General features: G+C 35.4%; 1 protein-coding gene across 1 annotated transcript in view; it reads left to right on the forward strand.

Moving 5' to 3' along the window:
• Positions 1–21103, forward strand: part of Vps29 (vacuolar protein sorting 29) — a 68582-nt gene extending 47479 nt beyond the window's left edge. Inside the window, exon 4 of the mRNA XM_090413666.1 lies at positions 20869–21103. Within this exon, the coding sequence (XP_090269792.1) occupies positions 20869–20986 (118 nt within the window). The 3' untranslated portion in view covers positions 20987–21103. The remainder of the gene's footprint in view (positions 1–20868) is intronic.
• Positions 21104–21139: the final 36 nt, after the last annotated feature.

Raw genomic sequence — 21139 nt, forward strand, 5'->3', positions numbered from 1 at the left:
TGATTGCCCTACTAACTGTTTATCATATGTACTGCTGTAACCTGTGTCCTAGCACAGTATTACCTTTTTGGTGCAAAGACATGAGTCTTTGCACCATAAAAATCAAAAATAACTAACCTCATCGAAGAATGGTATGGAAATGAGATCAGTATTTAGAGAACTATGTTGTGGAAGATCTTGCATCTTGGGATGTTCAGGCATACAAAGTTGATCAGTTGATCAGAGGAATCGAGTATCCTGCCATTGGCAAAATTGTGGATAGGATTTGAGGTCAGTGAGAGAAGATTGTTTATGTTACAATAGAGCCCAGAGACACTCCTACATTGTACAGAAATATAAAGAGAGAATGTGACATCCACCATTACATGCAGTGAATGACTAGTGAATTACTGAGTGGCCCTCATTGCTATATTCCATTAAATACCTTGGAAATATTAAGTGTAACAACATGCGTTTCTCCAAATTTTTCATTGCCATGTGTCCAAAGAAGGATGATGCAGTGGTGGGCATTAATTAGTGGATCTCCAGGCTATGAAGTTGACAGTCAATGATCTCCATTATTTCAGAAAGCACTGTGACAAGAGCAACAGGTTGATGGTTTGATTACACACTTTTTTTTTTGAATGGGCTAAATATAGGCTTGCTTTCATTACCTTTAGAGTAGATACCAGCTGTGTAGTAGAGTGTAGAGGTGATATATGAAGCATTCTGGAGCATATCTCTTAGTAAATTTCAAGAAGATACCATCAAGACTAGAAGCTTTTTCAAATGTTCAATGTTCTTCTGATGTCTTTTTGTGAAAGACATCAAAAGACATGATGCACTGTTCCTGCTATTTTTGGAGATGATTTGACTTGGTCATCTTCAGAAGTTAAAGGAGAGCATAGATAACTAACACGGGCAGTCATAGTTAGTTAATAAAATTTATCCCATAAAGAAGATTAATTACAAGAGCTGAGCTTTATCTTATAAGTATTGTTATAGTAGTATCATCCATATTATAGTTTGTGCATTTAGCATCACATATTTCTAATCTGGCTTGGTTGTTCAAGCAAATACTGTACTTGCTCTCCAGCTGATGTGACTTTCAATCCTGCTGTGGACGTGGATGTTTGTGAATATCTTTAGTTGGTAGATAGATTTAATTACCTCTTGTCAGATCACTATTCCATTTATTGGAGTTTAGTATTTGGTCTCTAGAGCAGGGTTTCCTGATTATATCATCCATAGTACTATAAATTTGTTTACAACCTCTTGTTTCACACTTGAAAAAAAAATAATAATCACTTCCCAATGTGGACAACCATTTCTTGTCCACACTAGGAAAATTTGAACAATACATGTCAGACTATAGTGTATCCCTTCAGTTTGCATATTCAAAATTGTCAGGTCTTCGAACATGCCATGAAGCATCCTTCCACTTTGCATTGCATACATTCCACCAATCATTTACTCTGTGTGCAACGTAGGAAAATACTCCATCTCTCTTTGGCTACGGTGCTCTTTTAAAACATCCAGAATAGAGTGATTTATGACCGGTGTTTGCATTTATTTCAAAATCAAAGTTTTAATGGGATTTACTGCTCTCCTCCTCCTAGATAACATAATATCTAGTCAGATACCACTGGAATATGACCACTACAGTGCTGATTTTATGCTATAGAGCTTGCATTAAGCTATTTAACACTGAAATGCTTCTGGGATGCATCATTTACTCTCTCTCTAATACATTCAGGTTAGAGCAATCATAGCTTGCTTGCCACGAACCAACTGACTGTTGAATTTACTGGCAATTTTGTTCCTGCATGTCGTCATACTTTTGGTAATAGTTTATTTGATTGTAACTAATCCTGCAATTGAGGAGAGGGGGATAGGTAAAAAGGAATGTTCTCTTCAGAATATATTAAAAAAACAATAATTAAAGAGAATGATATATTTGATTATTAGTTACTATATTAGATTTACTAAAAAATGTAAAGAATAACAAATATAAGGAAGAGAAAGAATAGGTGTGAATAAAAATACTTTCAGTACTGTAAAATGGAATAATTTATATCATTGATATTATGTGTGCACTTGTGTTATAAGTATCTGGAGGTGGAGTGAAGAATACGTGACCCTATGAACGTTACTTTCATATTTGCATATATGATTGGCATAATTTCAAAAAAAAAAAAAACGTGGATGTTTGCAACTTTTATATTTTGTAAACATTTGTTTACAAAATATAAAAGAGGATTGTTGAAATAATAGCCAGAATGTGTCAGAAGAGAGGATTGGAATATGTGGATGCTTGGAGGGCATTTGAGGACAGAAAGGAATTGTATGCAAGAGACTGCTTGCATTTGAATGAGGAAGGGCATAGGCATCTGGAGAGATTGCTGTTTTCTAAATGAATCGATGTGTCAATGCAGGGAAACTAGAATTCCCAGGGTGGATGGTAGCAGGGGTGGAATCTTGTGGGAATGGTTGCTTGGGAGAAGGTAACAACATCAGGTAACACCGAGTCCAGTGGAGTCTGGAGTGGATAACGGTAGGTTATGGAAGCAGTGACATTTATAATGCTTTATATTAATGCCAAATTTTCTAAATTCTCTAAATTTTTTTAGAGAATTTTTGCTAAATATTTTACAATTTTTTTTTGTCTGAAATTATAAGAAAAAAATGTACTTAGTTAGTTGTAATAATATAAATGAATAAATTACCGTTAGAATGCACCTGCACTTTAGACTTGTATGAAAAAGCTTAATAGGAGTTAAGCCAGATTAGTGCTGAATACCACCAAAATCATAAGGTCTGGCAGCCAGCAATGATGTCAACACTTTCACTGCTTCTGGCTAATCCTGGAATACTCTGTATTAAGAACAAAGAACTGAAGATAGAATAAAAGGCAAATGCAGCACGTGGTTAGGGGGCTTTTTGGTCCTTGGCTCTACACCTACTGTTCTATGGGGTTCCTTCCCAAAATCCAGGAGGTCTGTTTTTCCGCTGTCGTTGCCCAATGTTCACCACTGCCAGCTCACTCTAGACTCCCGGTAGCTACGGCAGAACCCCAGCACGTCCGACGAAGAAAAGTTCTCCAGGATCGACCAGACGAAGGACGTTCCAGTTCCAATGCGTATAACGGAATGTATGTCAGACTTTCCTCTCGAGATTGTTAACAAGTAAGCCATTAATTTGTAGTATGTTATGTGTATGTAAATCGAAACTGTAAAGGATTGAGAGAGGTTGCTTGTTAACTAGTGGGAAAAGTGAATGTGAAATAACGGAAAATTATGTATTGTTAAGTATGTCTAATTCACAGGTTGATTGTGATAGTGTCTGAATTATTGTCATTTAAGTTTTGAATATATTGGAAGAAAGTTGAATGTAATCCCTCCTGGAATACTTATGCATACTTGTAAGCCAAGTTGTGTCATGGAAGACACTTTTATATCAAGGCAAAACAGGTTTTTCTGATAGTGAAAGCGCTGTAGTTTCTGTTGCTTAGATAGCAAGTAAATTTGTGCGTTAAAGTGCTTTTGATTTAGTTAATCTTTAATTAACTTTTATGTGCTCTGTATCACATCTTTTAGTTTGATAATAAATGTATTTTTGTTTTGTTAACTACCTGGTTCTCATTCCTTAGCCAATGCACTATCCTGAAAATATTAACGAGCCTGCAGGAATAGAATATAGTAATGAGCCACGACTTGCATATAAAGATATTGTATAGTAGTATTAACTTAACTTTTGTCATCTTCTCGCCCTGACTTTCAAACATAAAAAGATCAATTAAGTGGGGCAGTCGTTACGAATAAATAAATTTCTTAATTGACATTGTGCGATTGCTCAGTGACTGTTACGTTAGATACGATTACAACATGAGGTCTAACTACCAACAGAAAAAGGGGGGGGACAAGAAAAAGTTTGAGTAAGTATGCAGATAAATAAACTGATAAACGAAAAGACAAAGATTGTAATATATTTTCCACCAGGAGTATCCGGAATAAAGGAGTTGAATTGGTGGCACTGATAGCATCAGGCTGGCCAAAGATTATCGGGCTCTCTGACACGTGGTTGACGGAAGATGATATAGTGGCAGGGTACAGCATTTTTCAGGATAGGAAGGGAAAACATGGTGGTGAAGTACTGTGCTTATGATAAGTGATGACTTATGTCCTCTAAGAGTGGAGGCTTTGGAAGGCAGTGACACTAATGGTTTTGAAAGCATATGGTGTGAGTTAGAGGTGAGCAAAACAGGATATTTGGTGGGGTGTTGCTACAAGCCAAGGAACACAGAGCATGGGGAGCAGGAGATGTTTAGGCAGTTGAGCTTGGCAGGTGCAAGATGATTGTTATGGGAGATTTTAACTACTGCAGTATAAGTTGGGAAGAAGAAAATGCATGTAGTAATAAGGGAATGGAATTTCTAGAATTCTTGAGGGCAAATGTCTTAGGTAACATCTAATAAAGGGAACAAGAGGTTCAAGAGTTTTAGATTTAGTCATAGCATCAGAAGAGCTGATAATAACTCAGATAACATCTCCCCCCCCCCCAATTGGAGAGCGTGACAATGTGGTTTTGACTTGGAAGATGAGTAGACATGCAGAAGTATCAAAGAAAAGGGAATGTATGTGGAATTATAAGGCGGGTAATTATAATAGTCTTGGATATCAACTTGGGGCTGTTCCATGGAGGGTGGAATTGGAAAGCCAGGATATCATTAGTGCTTGGGAAATTGCGAAGGAATATTTATTAGCAGCAGCAGTAAGCTGTATCCACGAGCGAAGAAGAGGACACAATTTGGTGTAAAGTGGATGAAAAACAATATCAAACGGGAACTGCAAGTGAAAAAGAGATTATGGAAGAGATATAAGGAGAGGGGGTGGAGAGCAGATGCATGAAGAGTGACTAGTATGGTAAGGAAGGTGAAACTACGAGAAGAGATTGGCAATAAGATCCAAATAAAATCCTAGGGAATTTTTTTAGCTATGTGGCCAGTAGGAGGAGAAATGATTGTGGAAGAATGATATTGTGGGAATAGAGCGATTGATGCAGAGTACATAGTGGAGTTGGTCAATGAACACTTTATTGAAGTATTTCATCCTGGAGAAGTAATTTTAATGCTAGATGGATAGGGCAGGTTCGAGGTTTAGAGGTGAGTGTGTTCCATATATTGATTACTCTGGATGTCAATAAACTTTGGAACGGGATGGTATTTCACCACAGATTTTGAGAGAATGTGCTAAAGAACTAACAGCTCTATTGTGACCTGGCTTTTCAATGAAAGTCTGGCTATGGTGAAGGTGTAAAAACTTGATTGTAGCTTAAATATTCCAAAGCACATTACATTGATTTTTTACTTAGGTCAAGTCCCATAAGAATGTTGTAAAAAATAACCTTGTTTGTCTCTGTATATTTTGTATTAGATATTGTAAATAACTCTCTAGAAATTAACTGTGTATACTGCTTTAATAAGAATATTTTAGTGTTAAAAGCAAAGGCAATGTTTTGCTGCCGGAGCTTTATCTAATAGATCTACAATGCGGCATAAGAAAGATTGTTTATAAACTTTGTGTGTATGAGAAAGGCTTACAAGCTCTGCACGTAAATACCTCCAAAGTCAGTCAGAAAGGTTCAAACAACTTTCCGATGCCGGCAATTTACAATCAAAAGAAGGCACAGAAGAGAACAAAGAGCGGGCTGAACTTGAAACTTAAGATGAAAGAATCATGCCGAGTTCTTTGGGGGTTACAAACTTTGTGCGAGGTCTCAGAGATGACATTATAAAAAGGGACAGAGCCAAGCATAGGGAGCTTCCCAGTTCGAGACGTCACTAGAGAGAGACGACTTCTAGGCCAGAGAGAGAAGGTTTCCAGAGGCGGCAGATGAAGCTCCCCGCTTCCAGTCGCCAGAGAGCTTCCAATCATCCAGGCATTTCAGCGATTCCAAGCCAGAGAAGAAAAGCCGATGTAAATTCCCGAAGCAGAGAGTTGGTGGCAGTTTCAGTTATTGGAAGTGCTTCCAGTCACCGAGAAGAGAAAGAGATCCCATTCGAGAGTCAAAAGAGACAGTTGGCAGCAATTACAGTTTCTTAGAGGCAGGAGTTCAAGCTACTTGCGACGGCAGTCATCCAGGCATTTTCGGCAAGCCAAAGCAGAGGAGAAAAGGCGATGTAAATTATCCAAAGCAGCTTCGCTCAGAAGTTTTTCTTTTCACCATGGGAGACCAACATTTTGCCGGAGCTGTATGAGTACCACAGGTCAGTGTTTACAGCCTGCTATTTTTCCGATGAGATACTACTGAAGCTAGATTTCCTGAAGGAAGCTAGAGATCTGAGATGAAAGAATTGCCATAGATCTTTTAGTGAAAAACTTTTGACTGAATGTGTGATACAGAGCTTTGTAAGTTACACACTTTTGATTCCCTCTTATAGTTGTTATAGAAGGACGTTTAAGATTTTTGTTTAATAGTGATAAGAAGTGTCCTTAAGAGAGTCAATTGGCATGTTGGAAATTGATATCAAATTTGTAAAAATAACTCTAACCTCTGCAAATAAACTAGGAGTTTAATAAGTTAAATTTGTAAGCAGAGAGTTAATAGGTTTTTGAGTTAAAGAGATTAATGTTGAAATAAAAAGAATTTTTATAGATGGATAGAGAAAGCAATCTCCCTCTTGTTTAATTCATGTATATTTCATAGTAATGTAAATAAAATGTGTTTCGATTTTTTTTGTTAAAGGAGTGCTGCCTGATTGTTTATTTTTACAACTGCACTGTTTCTAAATAAATTGGACTTGTGAGCGGGAAACTAAGTGAGATAGCCGAAATGTAAAGTTAAGTAAAAGAATAGACCACGACTGTTTGTGTAAAGTTTTATTGAAGGAATTTGTGTTTGAGAGAGAGAAATCTGCCGGCCATATTATTGAGTTTTATGCTAATTAAATTATATTAGTAGTGCAGTCTAAATTAAATAAATTATCTAGTATCTTAGGCATAAGACTCGTAGTGCGAATAAACAATAATAATAGTAAGAAACAGCAATCGTTTACATCGTTAACAATGGCGCAGCTTTAGTAAATACACATAAAATAGCAAGATAAAACATTTCATTATTATTATTGTTGTTGTTGTTCCGGGAAACTCCAAGGAGTCGACAGACTCATTGAGGGAGGCCCTAACATCATGTCAAGAACAACTATTCAACATTCACACAGTATCTATCATACCTTGCCTTGAACTCATTCACGGTCGTAGCACCCACAACAGACTCTGGAAGCTTATTCCACTCATTCACCACTCTCTAAGTAAAAAACCTAGCTCTAACACCCTTGTCAACCACGCTCTTGCCCAGCTTCCATGCATGGCCCCTAGTCCTCCCACCACCAGTCATATTTTCAAAAATATCTTCTGGATCAATCTTATAAAAATCCTTCAGTAATTTGAATGTCTCAATCATATCACCCCTCCTTCGCCTATCGTCCAATTTCTGTAACCCACAAATCCTCAACCTATTCTCATAAGGTTCATTCCACAGACCTGCTATCATCTTGGTCACTCGTCTCTGGACCCTCTCCACTTCCTCCCCGTCACGAAGAAACCCTGGTGCCCATAACTGGGCACAGAAGTCCAGATGGGGTCTTATCAAGGCTCGATACAGAGGAAACAACTTGTTTGTCTCTGCATGTTAAAGTATTTTTCAGAAGCCAAGTGATTTGGTGAGCTGTTTTAGTCACTTTTGCAATGTCCCACCTAAACTTCAACTCCCTATCCACCAACACTCCCAAATCCCTGGCCTCATCAATCTCCTGGAGTACAGTTCCACCAATGCGATATACTGCTGCTATTCTTTTCAAGAATAGTAGCAGTATATCGCAAGAAAGTGCATAACCTTACACTTTGTCACATTAAATTGACATCCATTTTTCCTAGCCCAGTCCTCCAAACTATCCTGTAAAATTTTGACATCCTGTGCACTCACAATTGCTCTACCCAACTTTGCATCATCAGCAAACAAGTGAACACTTCCTCTCAAATCCTTTCCAATATCATTGATGAACAAATTGAAAAGCAGTGGTCCAAGAACAGAGCCCTGCGGCACTCCACTAGTCACAAGACATCTTTTAGACTGAATAAACCACTCTCTGGTATCTCTCCTTCAACCACCCTCCTATCCATCTCACCAACCCTATATCTATCCCCATCTGCTCCAGTTTACTGATTAGGGTTCCATGTGGTATCCTATCAAAGGCCTTGGCAAGGTCTAGCAGTATCACTGTAAACCCATTACCCCTATCCAGTTCAGCCGTCACTGTGTTATAAAACGTGAGCAAGTTACTGAGGCATGATCTACCCTTCACAAAGCCATTGCTCATTACAAAGGTACTCAAGGAATGAAAGGAAGTTAAGATTGTGCCATTGCATAAGGGCGGTAGCAGACTGGAAGTGTCTAATTATAGGCCAGTTTTTGTTTCATCACTAGTTAAGATCTTGGAGAAATTAGTGAGGACCATATACAGCATTGGGCAGATGAGGGAGTGGTTAAATTCAGCTGGGGCCCGGACTCGGAACTTTTTTCTGTTTTGTAACTTTTCTCCCTTTACGATAATTATGCCTACATTATTGTGTTATTATTCAACAATAGTTTACAGTTTTTAATATGTATATATAGTCAATATGAACAGTCGGCTGATTACGAACACGTGATGAATGGGACACAGTGGTTTGGAGCTTCCTGTAATGCGTTATCTTGTAGCAATTGACAAGCAAACATTATTGCAGCATAGCGTAGCGGAATTTTGACAAGACTCATAGCGATGTTTTGTATTTTCAGGTTGGCAACACTGTCAACCAACAGCAGATTAGCAGTTGTTTATCAGAGCTCGTGATTGTGAGAAACAACGTAATGTAGCAGAATTTTGACAGACTCATAGCACTGTTTTGTATTTTCAGGTTGGCAACACTGTCAACCAAAGTAGATCAGCAGATTAGCAGTTGTTTATTAGAGCTCGTGATTGTGAGAAGCAAAAAGAAAATCATGTAATATTTTGTGTTTATGTAGGCCTACTATTTCAACTATGGATAAGTACATCGGCACTTTCTTTAAATGAAAAAATAGCTCAGATGACAGTGATAATACTTCTTCTTCTTACTAATATGGAATTTAGGCCAAGTGGCCTGTCTCATGCCATCTCTTTCTTGGTCTTCCGATTCTTCTTTTTCCACTTATTTTGTATCTGTATAATATTTTTGGTAGTCTGCTGTTGTCCATTCTATTTAAATCTTCTAGCCATTTTTGTTTATACTGTCTTATGTAGTAATTAATTGGTTTTATTTTCAGGGATTGGATATACCCACTTGGTATATCCAGCTGCTTTTCTGAGGAACTTCATTTCTGCTGTTTGAATTCGTTTTTCATCTTTCCTTTTCTTTGTCCATGTTTCACTTCTGTATAGTAGAGTTGATTTTGACAAGATATTATATAGTCTGATTCTAGTGTGTTTTTGTACCAGGGATGGCTTAAATATATTATTTATTATACCATTTACTTTGCCAAAGTTTGATATTTTAGTGTCTGCCTTTTTCTTCTTCGTTTGATAAATCACACCCCAAATATCTGAAAGTGTTTACTTGTTCTAATATTTTATTATATATCACTATTTTACTTCTTATTGGGTTTTCTCCTTTGAATGCCATTATTTTTGTTTTTTCTTTAGATATTGTTTTGAGATATCATTTAATGATTTTAATAATCTTTGTAAGTCATCTTCTGATGTAGCTAATACTATTTGATCATCTGCAAATAGTAGTGTATTTATCTTCATTTGCGGGGTCATTTGTATACCAAATGGGTTATGCTGTTTCCAGATTGTTAATATTTCATTTATATATATATATTGAAAAGCAGAGGTGAGAGGGTACATCCTTGTTGTACTCCTCTTGATATATCTTTCCATTCTGAGATGTGTTCTAATTTAACTGCTATTTTATTTCCTGTATATATTTCTTGAATAGATTGTAAAAGTTGGTTTGGTATGTTTAAATCAGTTAATATTTTAAACAGTTTTTGTCTACTAATTTTGTCAAAGGCGTTTTCATAATCAATAAAGGCCACGCGTGTTTCTTTTTGAAATTCTCTTCTCTTTTTTATTAATCATTTTTATTAATTATTAATAGAAAAGAGATCTATGCAGGATCGGCCTTTTCGGAAACCATTTTGTTCTAGTAATTTGTCTTCTACAATGCTGCTTAGTTTCTCTTTTAATATTCCTGCATATATTTTATATCCTGTATTCAGCAGGCTAATTCCCCTATAATTATTGCAATTGTCTTTATTTCCTTTTTTATAGATTGGGATAACCAGTGCTTTTTTTCAAGAGTTAGGGGTTTTTCCGGACATCCAAACCATATTAAAAAATTTCAGAAGTCTTTCATTAAATTTTTCACCTGCATTTTTGTATAGTGTCTTCTCCTGGTGTTTTCCTATTTTTCATCTTCTTTATTATATTTTTCAGTTCTAACATTGTGATATTTTCTATTAGGTCATTCTTTGTCTTATAGAATTTTATTTAATTGTTCTCATCTGTCCAGAGATTTTGGAAATAGGTCACCCATTTTTCTAAATCTATTGTTTGTATTTTTATCTTTTCTTTTATTTCTTTATTCATGTATTTTATTACTTTATAGGTTTTGGGTTTGGCTTAAATAAATCCTTTTCTAGTTCTGTTACGAAATTGTTCCATCTTTCTCTATGTTTTTTCCTTACTTCTCGTTTTGCAATTGCACTATTTCTTTTATACTCTATTTCTGCTTCTTTTGTTTTGGAATTTAGCCATTTCTGGTAACTGTTCTTTTTGGTTTTTATTATATTTTCTATTTCTTTGTTCCAGTCTCGTAGTCCTCTTTTTCTAATCCATTTGTGCTTTATTCCTAAGGTTTCTGTTGCTGCTTTTGTGAGAATCTGTTTCAAATTTTCCCATTCATCTTCTATGTCACTTGATTCATGTGTGGTTTCTGTTTTTAAGTTTTTGCATTTTTGACATTGTTGTCTAACTTGAGGATCCTGTAATGAAGAAATTTTGTAGCTTGGCTGGTAAGAATTTTCGATTCTATGTGTTTTTAGCCACTTTGGTTTAAAACGAATTTTTGCTGATACCATATAATGATGAGAGTTTAATTCAAAGCCTTGATATTCTCTTACGTCTAAAATTAACTCCGCTAATTTAAAATTTGTGATAACGTAGTCAATTACTGATTTGTATCCTCTGGCTGACCAAGTATATTTATGTATTTCCTTGTGTTTAAACATTGAATTCATTATTCTCGTATTATTATAAATGACAAAATCGCGCAATCTGCGACCATTTTGAGTACATGTATCTTTGCCAAATTTACCTATGTTTGTTTTGTATTTTTTGTTTCCTATTCTGGCATTTAAATCTCTTGCTAGCAGTATATAGTCAGTTTTGTTTGTTTTATCTATGGCATTCTGTAATTCTTTATAAAATATATTATTATTTTCTTCTTTTCCCTCTTTCCCTCATATGCACCAGTTATTGTTATGTGGTCTCTTAATGTCTTGAGTCTAATTTCTATTAGTCTTTCATTCAAATAGAGCAATATACAATATTGTTTTTTAGGGATTTATGTACCATAATCATTATACCTGCTTTTGCTCTTTCTTCTTTTTTTACCCCACTGTAGATTTGTATATAGTTGTTTGTTTCTTTTGTACCTTTTTGTTTTTTCTTTGTTTCTGTTACTATACATATCTTTATGTTAGCTTGGTTTAGTTGTTTATCAAGTTCTTCTTCTTCTTTGTGTGCAATGCTTCTCACATTCCATGTTGCAATCTTCATTATGTGTTCCTTTTTCCAATTTTGTTTACCGTTTCCTGGGTTGTGGTCTTTTCCCTGACAGTCCGTCCGGCTTTTCTTTGCATGAAACTTGAAAGTATTTTGAATTTCCCCAGGGCAGGTTACTAACCTGTCGCTGGGTAAGTCCAGTGGTAGGGCTGCTACCTAACGCCTCTGGACAGGCAGATCTAACAGCATTTACTCTGTTAGGGTGTTAAGGTTATACCGCCCATACTCGGTCGCCAGTGCCTCGTTTGTACTTTTAGAACAGGATGGACCAAGGGAAGGTGAGGTTGACGTTTGAGTGGGAGAGGCTATGTATTGCGCTTCACCACCCCTTCCACCTCCTGATAATACAAAGTGATAATACAAAACGAGTTTATAATGACAGTAGTGTGTATTTTCTGAAGAGAAAGAAGTCTGTAACGGATCCACAGAAACACAGGATTCCCATCAGTTGCATTGCAATAATATTAATACATTGAATAAAAGGAAAGATTTGCCAAGTTAATTTACTGATATCAGTAAACTCATGTGTTTAACTGTATCTTTAAAAAGCACAGTATTATTTTACATATTACAGCATATTCATTCAAATATCAATAAGACAATAATTGTTTAATGCTTCTAGTCTAAATAAGTTAAATTAGAAATTTACTAAGGAACTTGAGTTATTTATTTCATCATTATTGTATTTTATTTTTTTTTCTTTTCAACATTTACATAAGCTGAATAGGCCTATTGTTTTTTCGTCGCTCATATAACCTAATGTTATCTTAAATTGAATTATCTTTTAATATATTAGAAGTATCATATTAATTTGTAATTTTGTATTTGTATTTAATGTTTCTGGTGGTGTGGAAGAGAAGGCCTGATGGTTTTAACTCAACCAGAATAAATAAATAAATTAAATTTTAAAAAATGTTAATTTAAAAATTAAAAAATGATGATAATCTAGCAACAGCCTAACATTTATGATCCTTACTTTAAGGACCCTGGAGCCTATTCGTTTAGAATTTAACCACTGATATGAGGATAATTTTATCTGTGAGAGTCAACATGGATTTGTTAAGGGGTGCTCTTGTTTTAGTAATATGGTTGCCTTTTATAATAAAGTGACAAGAGCAGTTGATGAGGGAAAAGGCATGTTCTGCCATTTTTGTGGATTTTGCAAAGGTATTTGACAGGGTGCCATATCATAAGCGATGTTTAAGTTGCAGCACATGGGTTTAGATGTCAGGCTAGTCAACTGGATTCAGGATTGGCTGTCTGATAGGTATCAGAGAGTTGTGTACGATATCAATATAATCAGGACTAGGGCCACAGAAACTAATGACTTCACATCACTTGCCTTAGTATCCCATACTGCAAAGCACATATTCTTACGGGTATGTATAATGCTATGCATTATGGGAAGAGTCACTATCCAGACCGGTTTTGACCTTTATTGAGGTCTCGTCAGTGGGAGCCAGATGCAGAGGTGATACTAAGGTTGAAGTAGTCCTGATTATATTTCAGGTGCAAACTTTGTTTGCTTACACTTGGATAAAGGATTAAACCAAGTATATAATTTCTTAGTATCTTTAATTTATAGTATAACTAAGTGGAAAACTTCCAACAACTATCTCTAATCCAGAGTATTTTAATAATGTGTGACACCTTTTGGCAACTTGTCTTTGAAAGTATGACTTCTGCTTTACTTCAACCTTTGTATCACATGTGGCTCAATAATGGGATACTAAGGCAAGTGATGTGAAGTCATAGCTTCTATATACGAGTTGCCCTAGTCCTGATTATATTTCAGGTGCAAACTTTGTTTACTTACACTTGGATAAAGGATTAAACCATAGTATATAATTTCTTGGTATCTTTAATTTAGAGATAAGAGTTATTGTTCCATTTTATAAGACCCTGATCAGACCACACTTAGACTATTGTTCTCAAATTTGGTCCCCAGGATTTGAAGGGGATACATTAACTGTGGAAAGGGTACTGTGGATAACAAAGATGGTTTCAGGACTGTACAATGTTAGTTATGAGGATCAGTTAAGGAAAATGTGGACTGCAGAGTTTGGTAGATAGAAGAAGAAGGAGAGGTGATATGATTGAGACTTTTAAACTGTTGAGAGGTAGTTACAGTGTTGATACTGGAGAGTTCATTCGCTTAGTGGAACAGCGGGAAGAAGCAATGACCAGGGGCCATCCCTGGAAGTTACAAAAGGAAGCTCTGTGGAGAGGGTGAGGGGTGGTTTCTTTGCATGGGGGGGGGTTGAACCATGGAAAGCATTGTCTGATAGTGTTCAGAGCAAGAATGGTCAATGAGTTCAAAGAGTGGTATGATAGACTTTGTGTTTCCTAGGAGGACCTCCCATGATGAGTCTTTTGACTCCATGGAGGCCTGAATAATAATAGTAAATCACTAACAGCCACTATACTGCAGATGCAAGAAAAAGTAGTTTTATTCTATCACTGAATAAGGTAGAGAGACATTTGCAGTCTGTGTAATATATTTGTCAACAAATAGTGCAATTAGAGACAACTGAGATTAAAAACAGCACTACCTAATAAAACATGTTTCCTCCCGCCGAAACTATGCTGCACAGACTCAAGCAAATCTGTTTATACCACCAAACACAACATCTAATTAAAAACAATTGTCCTAACATTTGTCCAAATTTTCAATTACATGAAATAAGTGTTTGTTCGATTCCATTTGAAATTGTCGATGTCATTAAGTCAGATCACAAATGCCAACTTCAAATAAAATTCCACTGAAAGAGTTGCGACCAACATACCGCATAAACTTTGTGTCAATGAGGCCACCCACCAGCCTGATGTGGGAGCAGCAGTAAAATTCTACCAAAAGTGTTGCAACTAACACTCTCTGAAAACTTTGCATCAGATTGGCACGCCTGCACGAAGAGGAAGTGGCACACAAACGGTAATGAGAAGTTCCATTAGTACGATAAACATGCAAAAATATGTCGGGGAAGACATATTATTAAATATGTCTTCCCGACTTGAATGTGTTAAACTCAATACAATCTGGTATATAGTATACCATCCACATCCAGTACTCTCTTAGATCCAACATCTGTTACATCAAATAAGATGGCTCCACTTGAACATTTGCATGTGTTGGATTCCAAGCAATAATGGATCAATGGAAACAATACTTGACTGTAGATATCAGTCTCAGATTATCGTTACAAAGTCATGCCCTGCCTGTCTCCTGTACTGACTGGTGTATCTGGCTTTATATGGTATATATACAAATTATACCAGACAAAGCTGGAAATTAAACTGTATCAATAGTCTGCACAGATACCACAGAGAGAAAGTTGTTCTAGCTTGACTCTGCATCAGATTATTCATCTCATACACTCCTCCGTATTGAGGAGCAATAGGTTATGGATAAATTCTGTTTTAGCCATTATTCACATTTTGATAAACTACCCTGATTTCCTTAATGGTTGCTTTAACAATGGATTACAAATTCATGAAGGTCTTATCTGACTTATTAAATATGTCTTTTAATTTTGATTTGGTATGTTATGGCACCCAAGATGTCAGGCTAATAAAAACTAAACCATCTTTATTATACAGGCATCTCCATAGAGTCTGAAGACTTGTTACAGGAGACTCACACTAACATTACACAATACTTGTCATACTGCTCTTTAAACTCATTCATTGTCAGAGCATTCACAACCACTTCTGCCAACATATTCCATTCATTTGCCACTTTCCAACAAAAAATCTAGTCCTTACATTCTTGCCACCCATTCTCGTAAACAACTTCTAGAAATAACTCCTTGTTCTCTCCCTTCTTGTCCTGTATTGACAGATTTCTTTTGCATTAATCTTATTAAATCCCTTTAGTATCTTATACATTTCTACTCTTTTCTGCCTATCTACAAAACTTTACAACTTACATTTTCAGTCTATCATGTTAAAGAAACATTTTACTGACCATCTTAGCCACTTGTCTCTGGATGCTGTCTGCTACCTCATCCCAAGGAACTCAGGTGAACCAAACCTGTGCACAGTAATTAATGCAGCCATATCAAAGCTTTATTAAAAGAAAAGTATAATAACCTCTCTATCTCTACTTGTCATTGTGCTCTTCTAGAATGTCTCTTGAACTTAATTCTGTCCACTGTTGTCCCCAAAATTCCTAGCAACCTCAATTTTTTGCAGTTTGGTTCATCTCAATTTGCATTCATAACCTTATACATTGTCATATTAATGCAATGCTTGAATTCCACTGGGCTCTGTTCCTTTGCTGTTTACCTTTTGTATATTGGTGACCTCCAGTTGACTTTAAATCTGATCCACAGTGTGTACAGTGTATTACTCATTCTTATTTGACTAACCTTGCATTACTCAAATCACTAAAGCCTTCAGAATATCTGTTTCTGCAGTCCTAAATTCTGATCACTGTTCCATTCTGACAAACTTAACTTGAATGCTTGCAAAATTCAATCCTGTCTTATTATTACAAAGCATCCCCCACGAGGACAGAACTTCGCTCTGAGTTTGCAATCGCTGAGGTAGTTACAAAAGTTAATAGAATTCATATATTTTCCATATACAGAATACTTCATATTAAAGTACTCTGAATCAGTCAGTTGTAAAAAAGTTTGTTTTGCTTGGTTACAAGGTATATTTATATCAAGGCTTCAGAAATCCATTCACCATAGGCAAGTGATCAGAGACAAGTAGTGAGTGAATTTTCAGCCTTGTTTTAAGTACTTCCAAAATATATTGTTTTCTTCATATTGTTTTCTTCACATAATTTACACTCCCCCCATTTCAAAACATCATCTCATTCACTGTCAAATTATTGATCATGGGTGGCTACCAATAAATTCATTAGAGAAGCTTTATTTCCAGAGAGTTGGAAATAAAACTTCTGGATATGAAATCTTTAATTTGAACACTAAGCATTCTCTTTTAAAGAATCACAAAAGTCCTTGCTTCAGTTGCTGGTTTCCTCTAAGTCATAAGGTAAACCAATCATCTTCATTTTCTTCCATCCTTTTATCTGCTTAGGAGATAAAAGAACTTTATTTTTCTTTCTATATGAAAGACTTCATAAAAATCAGTTATCATTTACAAAAATCACCTATTTCTATCCCAGCAGTATTATTTGTTCTTTTCACTCTATGCATGCTCAACCATACCATCGCATTTCTGATTTTCATTTCATGCACGAAGTAAGGAAAAATGGGTTATGTTTTTTAAAACATCAACCATAACGATAATAAATATATCGATAATTGATATTTTTTTTTAATTCTTTACCCAAATGTCAGCTAACAAAGTTTGCACACAAAGTGTTTTCACAACTAGTGTATATAGAGATTGACTTCACATCAGTTGACTCAGTATCCCATAATGTAAATCATTTCCTTTCAGACATGTATATTGTTGTGCATCTTGGGAAGGATTAAAGCCAGACCAATTTCAAACCATTTTTTAAGGCCATATCAGTAGGAACTACACCCAGGAAGATAACTAAGGTTAAATCAGTGTAAAAAATTATTTCCATATTTCATAGTAGAAGATACTTTAGTATCTTCCTGGGTCCAGCTCCCACTGATGTCCAAGACCAGTTTTGACCTTTGAGGTCCTGGTCTTGGACATTATGGAATACTGAGGCTATTGATGTGAAATCCAGAGGATTTCAACAAGAATATAATTTGTCAAGTAAATTTTTGTGTAACTGTACTAAAAAAAAAAACTCTACAGCCAGATGGTTAGAAGCCAAGTAATCTAGGGTAAGTCTCTTTCCATAATGCATAGCATTGTACACAAAAGAAAGTGTGCTATGCATTATGGAATACTGAGGCTATTGATGCGAAATCCAGAGGATTTCAACAAGAATATAATTTGGCAAGTAAATTTTTGTGTAACCGTACTAAAAAAAATTCTATGCCAGATGGTTAGAAGCCAAGTAATCTAGGGTATGTATTATTGTTTTCACTAATGATAAGCAAACATTAAAATTTCTCTTTGCCGATGTAATTTTTTGGATGGCCTTGGTTCTTTAGATATAATCTTAATAGACTTGGATATTGTCTGGAATAAGTGTTTGTTAATCAAAGCAGAGATTTGAAAATATGACATTTGGCTGTGATTTATGATATGACAAATGGTGCTATGATTTTGTCTGGATACAGTGTATGTTCTTATTATTATAGAGACATGAAAAAGCATAGTAATACACAAACACACGCTGTTTGTTTTTGTTCTGTTCTTGGTCCCTTTCCCAGATAAATAACTTGTTCGTCATTATTGTTGTTCACTTTGAAAATGTGAATTTGTAATTGTTGAGTGAAATCTAATGTTACACTTCAAAATAATATTGAATTACGCTAGCACTTAGATTAGTGCTACTTCCAGAAAATTCTTATTTGCAGTTTTAGTTGTTTTAATTATAATTAGTTAAATTTACCAGGTGTGAAACCAAGTATACAAGGTCTCCACATTGCACCTCCCAATTTTCCACATGTTACTACTACTACTCAAGTGTATGGACCATGGTGTCGAAATTGCCAAGTTTTGTAAAAAAAAATTCTGGATGAAACTTGTAGAGTCCTTGGAATCTTTAAACAACCCAAACCTTACATATTTCTGTATTTTGATTTTTTTACTGTTTTTTGAAACAAGGGAGGTCAAATGTGAACACCTTGTATTTTATATAATGAGTACATAATACTCAATGATTTGATCAACTTGGTTTGTGTCAGGAATAGCCATCAAGTATAGTAGACCTTTAATCTAAAGAGACAAAAGAGCTGCCTCTCTTTAGAAAGGCAGATCATTGTGGTGAAATATTAACCAAGTCCACTGGTGAGGAGACAAGCTTAAGAACCAATGTCTCTTCCATACACATGCCTACCCACCTTTAGTTTGTAAGATAGTATTACATTTTTGTCCACTATGCATAAAATTCATGTTTACATCTGTTTGGACTGGTTAGCTATAATTTATGCAGTTATAACATTGCTTCTTATAGCAGTATTATGTTGCTTAAAAGCTGCTGTTGTGTGTATTTTATATATATATATTTTTACGAGGGTGGTCTGAAAATTTCTCGGCCTCGACCATAGATGGCAACACTATCGGCAAGATTTTTTTTTTTCTAAGTTGGTACATCTGTTATAAGCATCCATGTGAAATTGCAAGTCATTCTATCAAGTAGTTTGTTTTATACAGCTGTCTGAAGCAAAAGTGTTGTCTTCCCTTGAAATGGATGAAATTGAGTATCTTGAGGTTATAAAATTCTTTGTAAAAGAAGGTTTAATGCCAAAAGAAATTCATTCAAAGTTTATAAAAGTTTATGGGCACTCTTCTCCTTCATTTTCGACAAGAAATGGGCTGCCGAGTTTAAATGTGGCCGTACCAGCCTTGAAGATGATCCATGTGAAGGACATCCAAAAAGTGTAACAACACTACAAATCATTGATCAAGTGCATGATATGGTATTGGATGATCGGCGAGTCAAAGTGGTGAAATTGCTGAGACTATAGGCATTTCAAAAGAACGTGTAGGATATATTTTGCATGAAGAATTGCAAATGAAAAAGCTTTGTGCGTGCTTGCTCACAGCAGATCAAACATGCACTCGCATGAAAATCTCTGGACAGTGCTTGAAGCGTTTTAACAAGAATAAAACTGATTTTGTGCATCGATTTATTACTATGGATGAGACTTGGATTCACCATTACACACCATAATCCAAACAGCAGTCAAAACAGTGGACAGAAGCCGGTTCCTCAGTGCCAAAGAAGACAAAGTCAGTTCCCATCAGCAGGAAATGCCATGGTGTTTTGGGATGCTAAATATAATGCAAGGATTTCAACAAGAATATAAATTTGTCAAGTAAATTTTTGTGTAACCGTACTAAAAAAAAAAAAAAAAACCTTTCTACAGCCAGATGGTTAGAAGCCAAGTAATCTAGGGTATGATTATTCTTTTCACTAATGATAAGCAAACATTAAAATTTCTCTTTGCCAATGTAATTTTTTGGATGGCCTTGGTTCCTTAGATTATATCTAAAAATTTAGATATAATCTCACAACCTTAATTATCTTGAAAATTAATAAAAAAAAAAATGAATAGGGTAAAACAATAAATAACCAGGGAATATTATTCTGATCTTTTAACCAGACAAGACAAAAAAATTTGTGAGAAAAGGCCCGGTTTGCAGAAGAAAAAAAATCATCTTTCATCAGGACAATGCACCTGCCCACAAAGGTGTTTTGGCAATGGGAAAATTAAGGGATCTGCACTATGGATTGTTGGAACATCCATCCTATTCCTCAGATTTGGCTCCCTCTGACTTCTATCTCTTTCCAAAACTAAAACTCTTCCTTGCTGGTCACCATTTTCTTCGAATTAAAAGGTGATTGCAGCTGTAGAGGGGTATTTTGCAGATCTTACTGTGAACCACTACAGGGATGGGATAATGGTGCTGCTGCATCGCTGGAACAGATGTATTAGTCTTAAGGGAGATTATGTTGAAAAATAAAAATAATTTGGAAATTATAAATTCGTTTTTTTCATTGTTAGGCCAAGAACTTTTCAGACCACTCTCATGTATATAATATATATATAATGTAATGAGTACATATTACTCAACGATTTGAGCAACTTGGTTTGTGTAAGGAACAACTATCAAGTATAGTAGACCTTTAATTTAAAGAAGAGACAAAAGAGCTGCCTCTCTTTAGAAAGGCAGATCATTGTGGTGAAATATAATCAAATCCACTGTTGAAGAGACAAGTTTAGTAACCTGTCTCGTCCATACACCTCACCCACCTTTGGTTTGTAAGATAGTATTACATTTTTGTGCTCTTCTTAAAATTCATGTTTATATCTGTTTGGCTAACTGCAGTTTTTAGTTTAATTTATAGTTTTTAACATTGCTTCCTATAGCATTATTTTATAAATGTTGTTTAAAAACAGCTGTTGTGTGTATTATATATATATATATATGTATTATTTTCTCTCTCTCTCTCTTAGTAACATCATTCCTTCATTTGTTTTAATGGACATTCAAGCATCCACAGTTGTAACTTATGTATACCAGCTAATTGGAGATGATGTAAAGGTGGAACGAATAGAATATAGAAAGGCATGAAACTGTATAATGAATTCTTCTGTACTGACATATAAATTTAAATATATATATACATGTATATAAAGATGTGATTTGTATTTTTGCTCTTGAAGGATATAATAAAGTTCTGAAATTGAATTCTCATGTATGAAAGAAGAATGAGTAGTAATTATC

The sequence above is a fragment of the Typopeltis vanoorti genome, chromosome 24 (genome assembly GCF_054136105.1).
Source record: "Typopeltis vanoorti isolate ZY-2024b chromosome 24, IOZ_Tvanoo_1.0, whole genome shotgun sequence".
Classification (NCBI taxonomy): domain Eukaryota; kingdom Metazoa; phylum Arthropoda; class Arachnida; order Uropygi; family Thelyphonidae; genus Typopeltis; species Typopeltis vanoorti.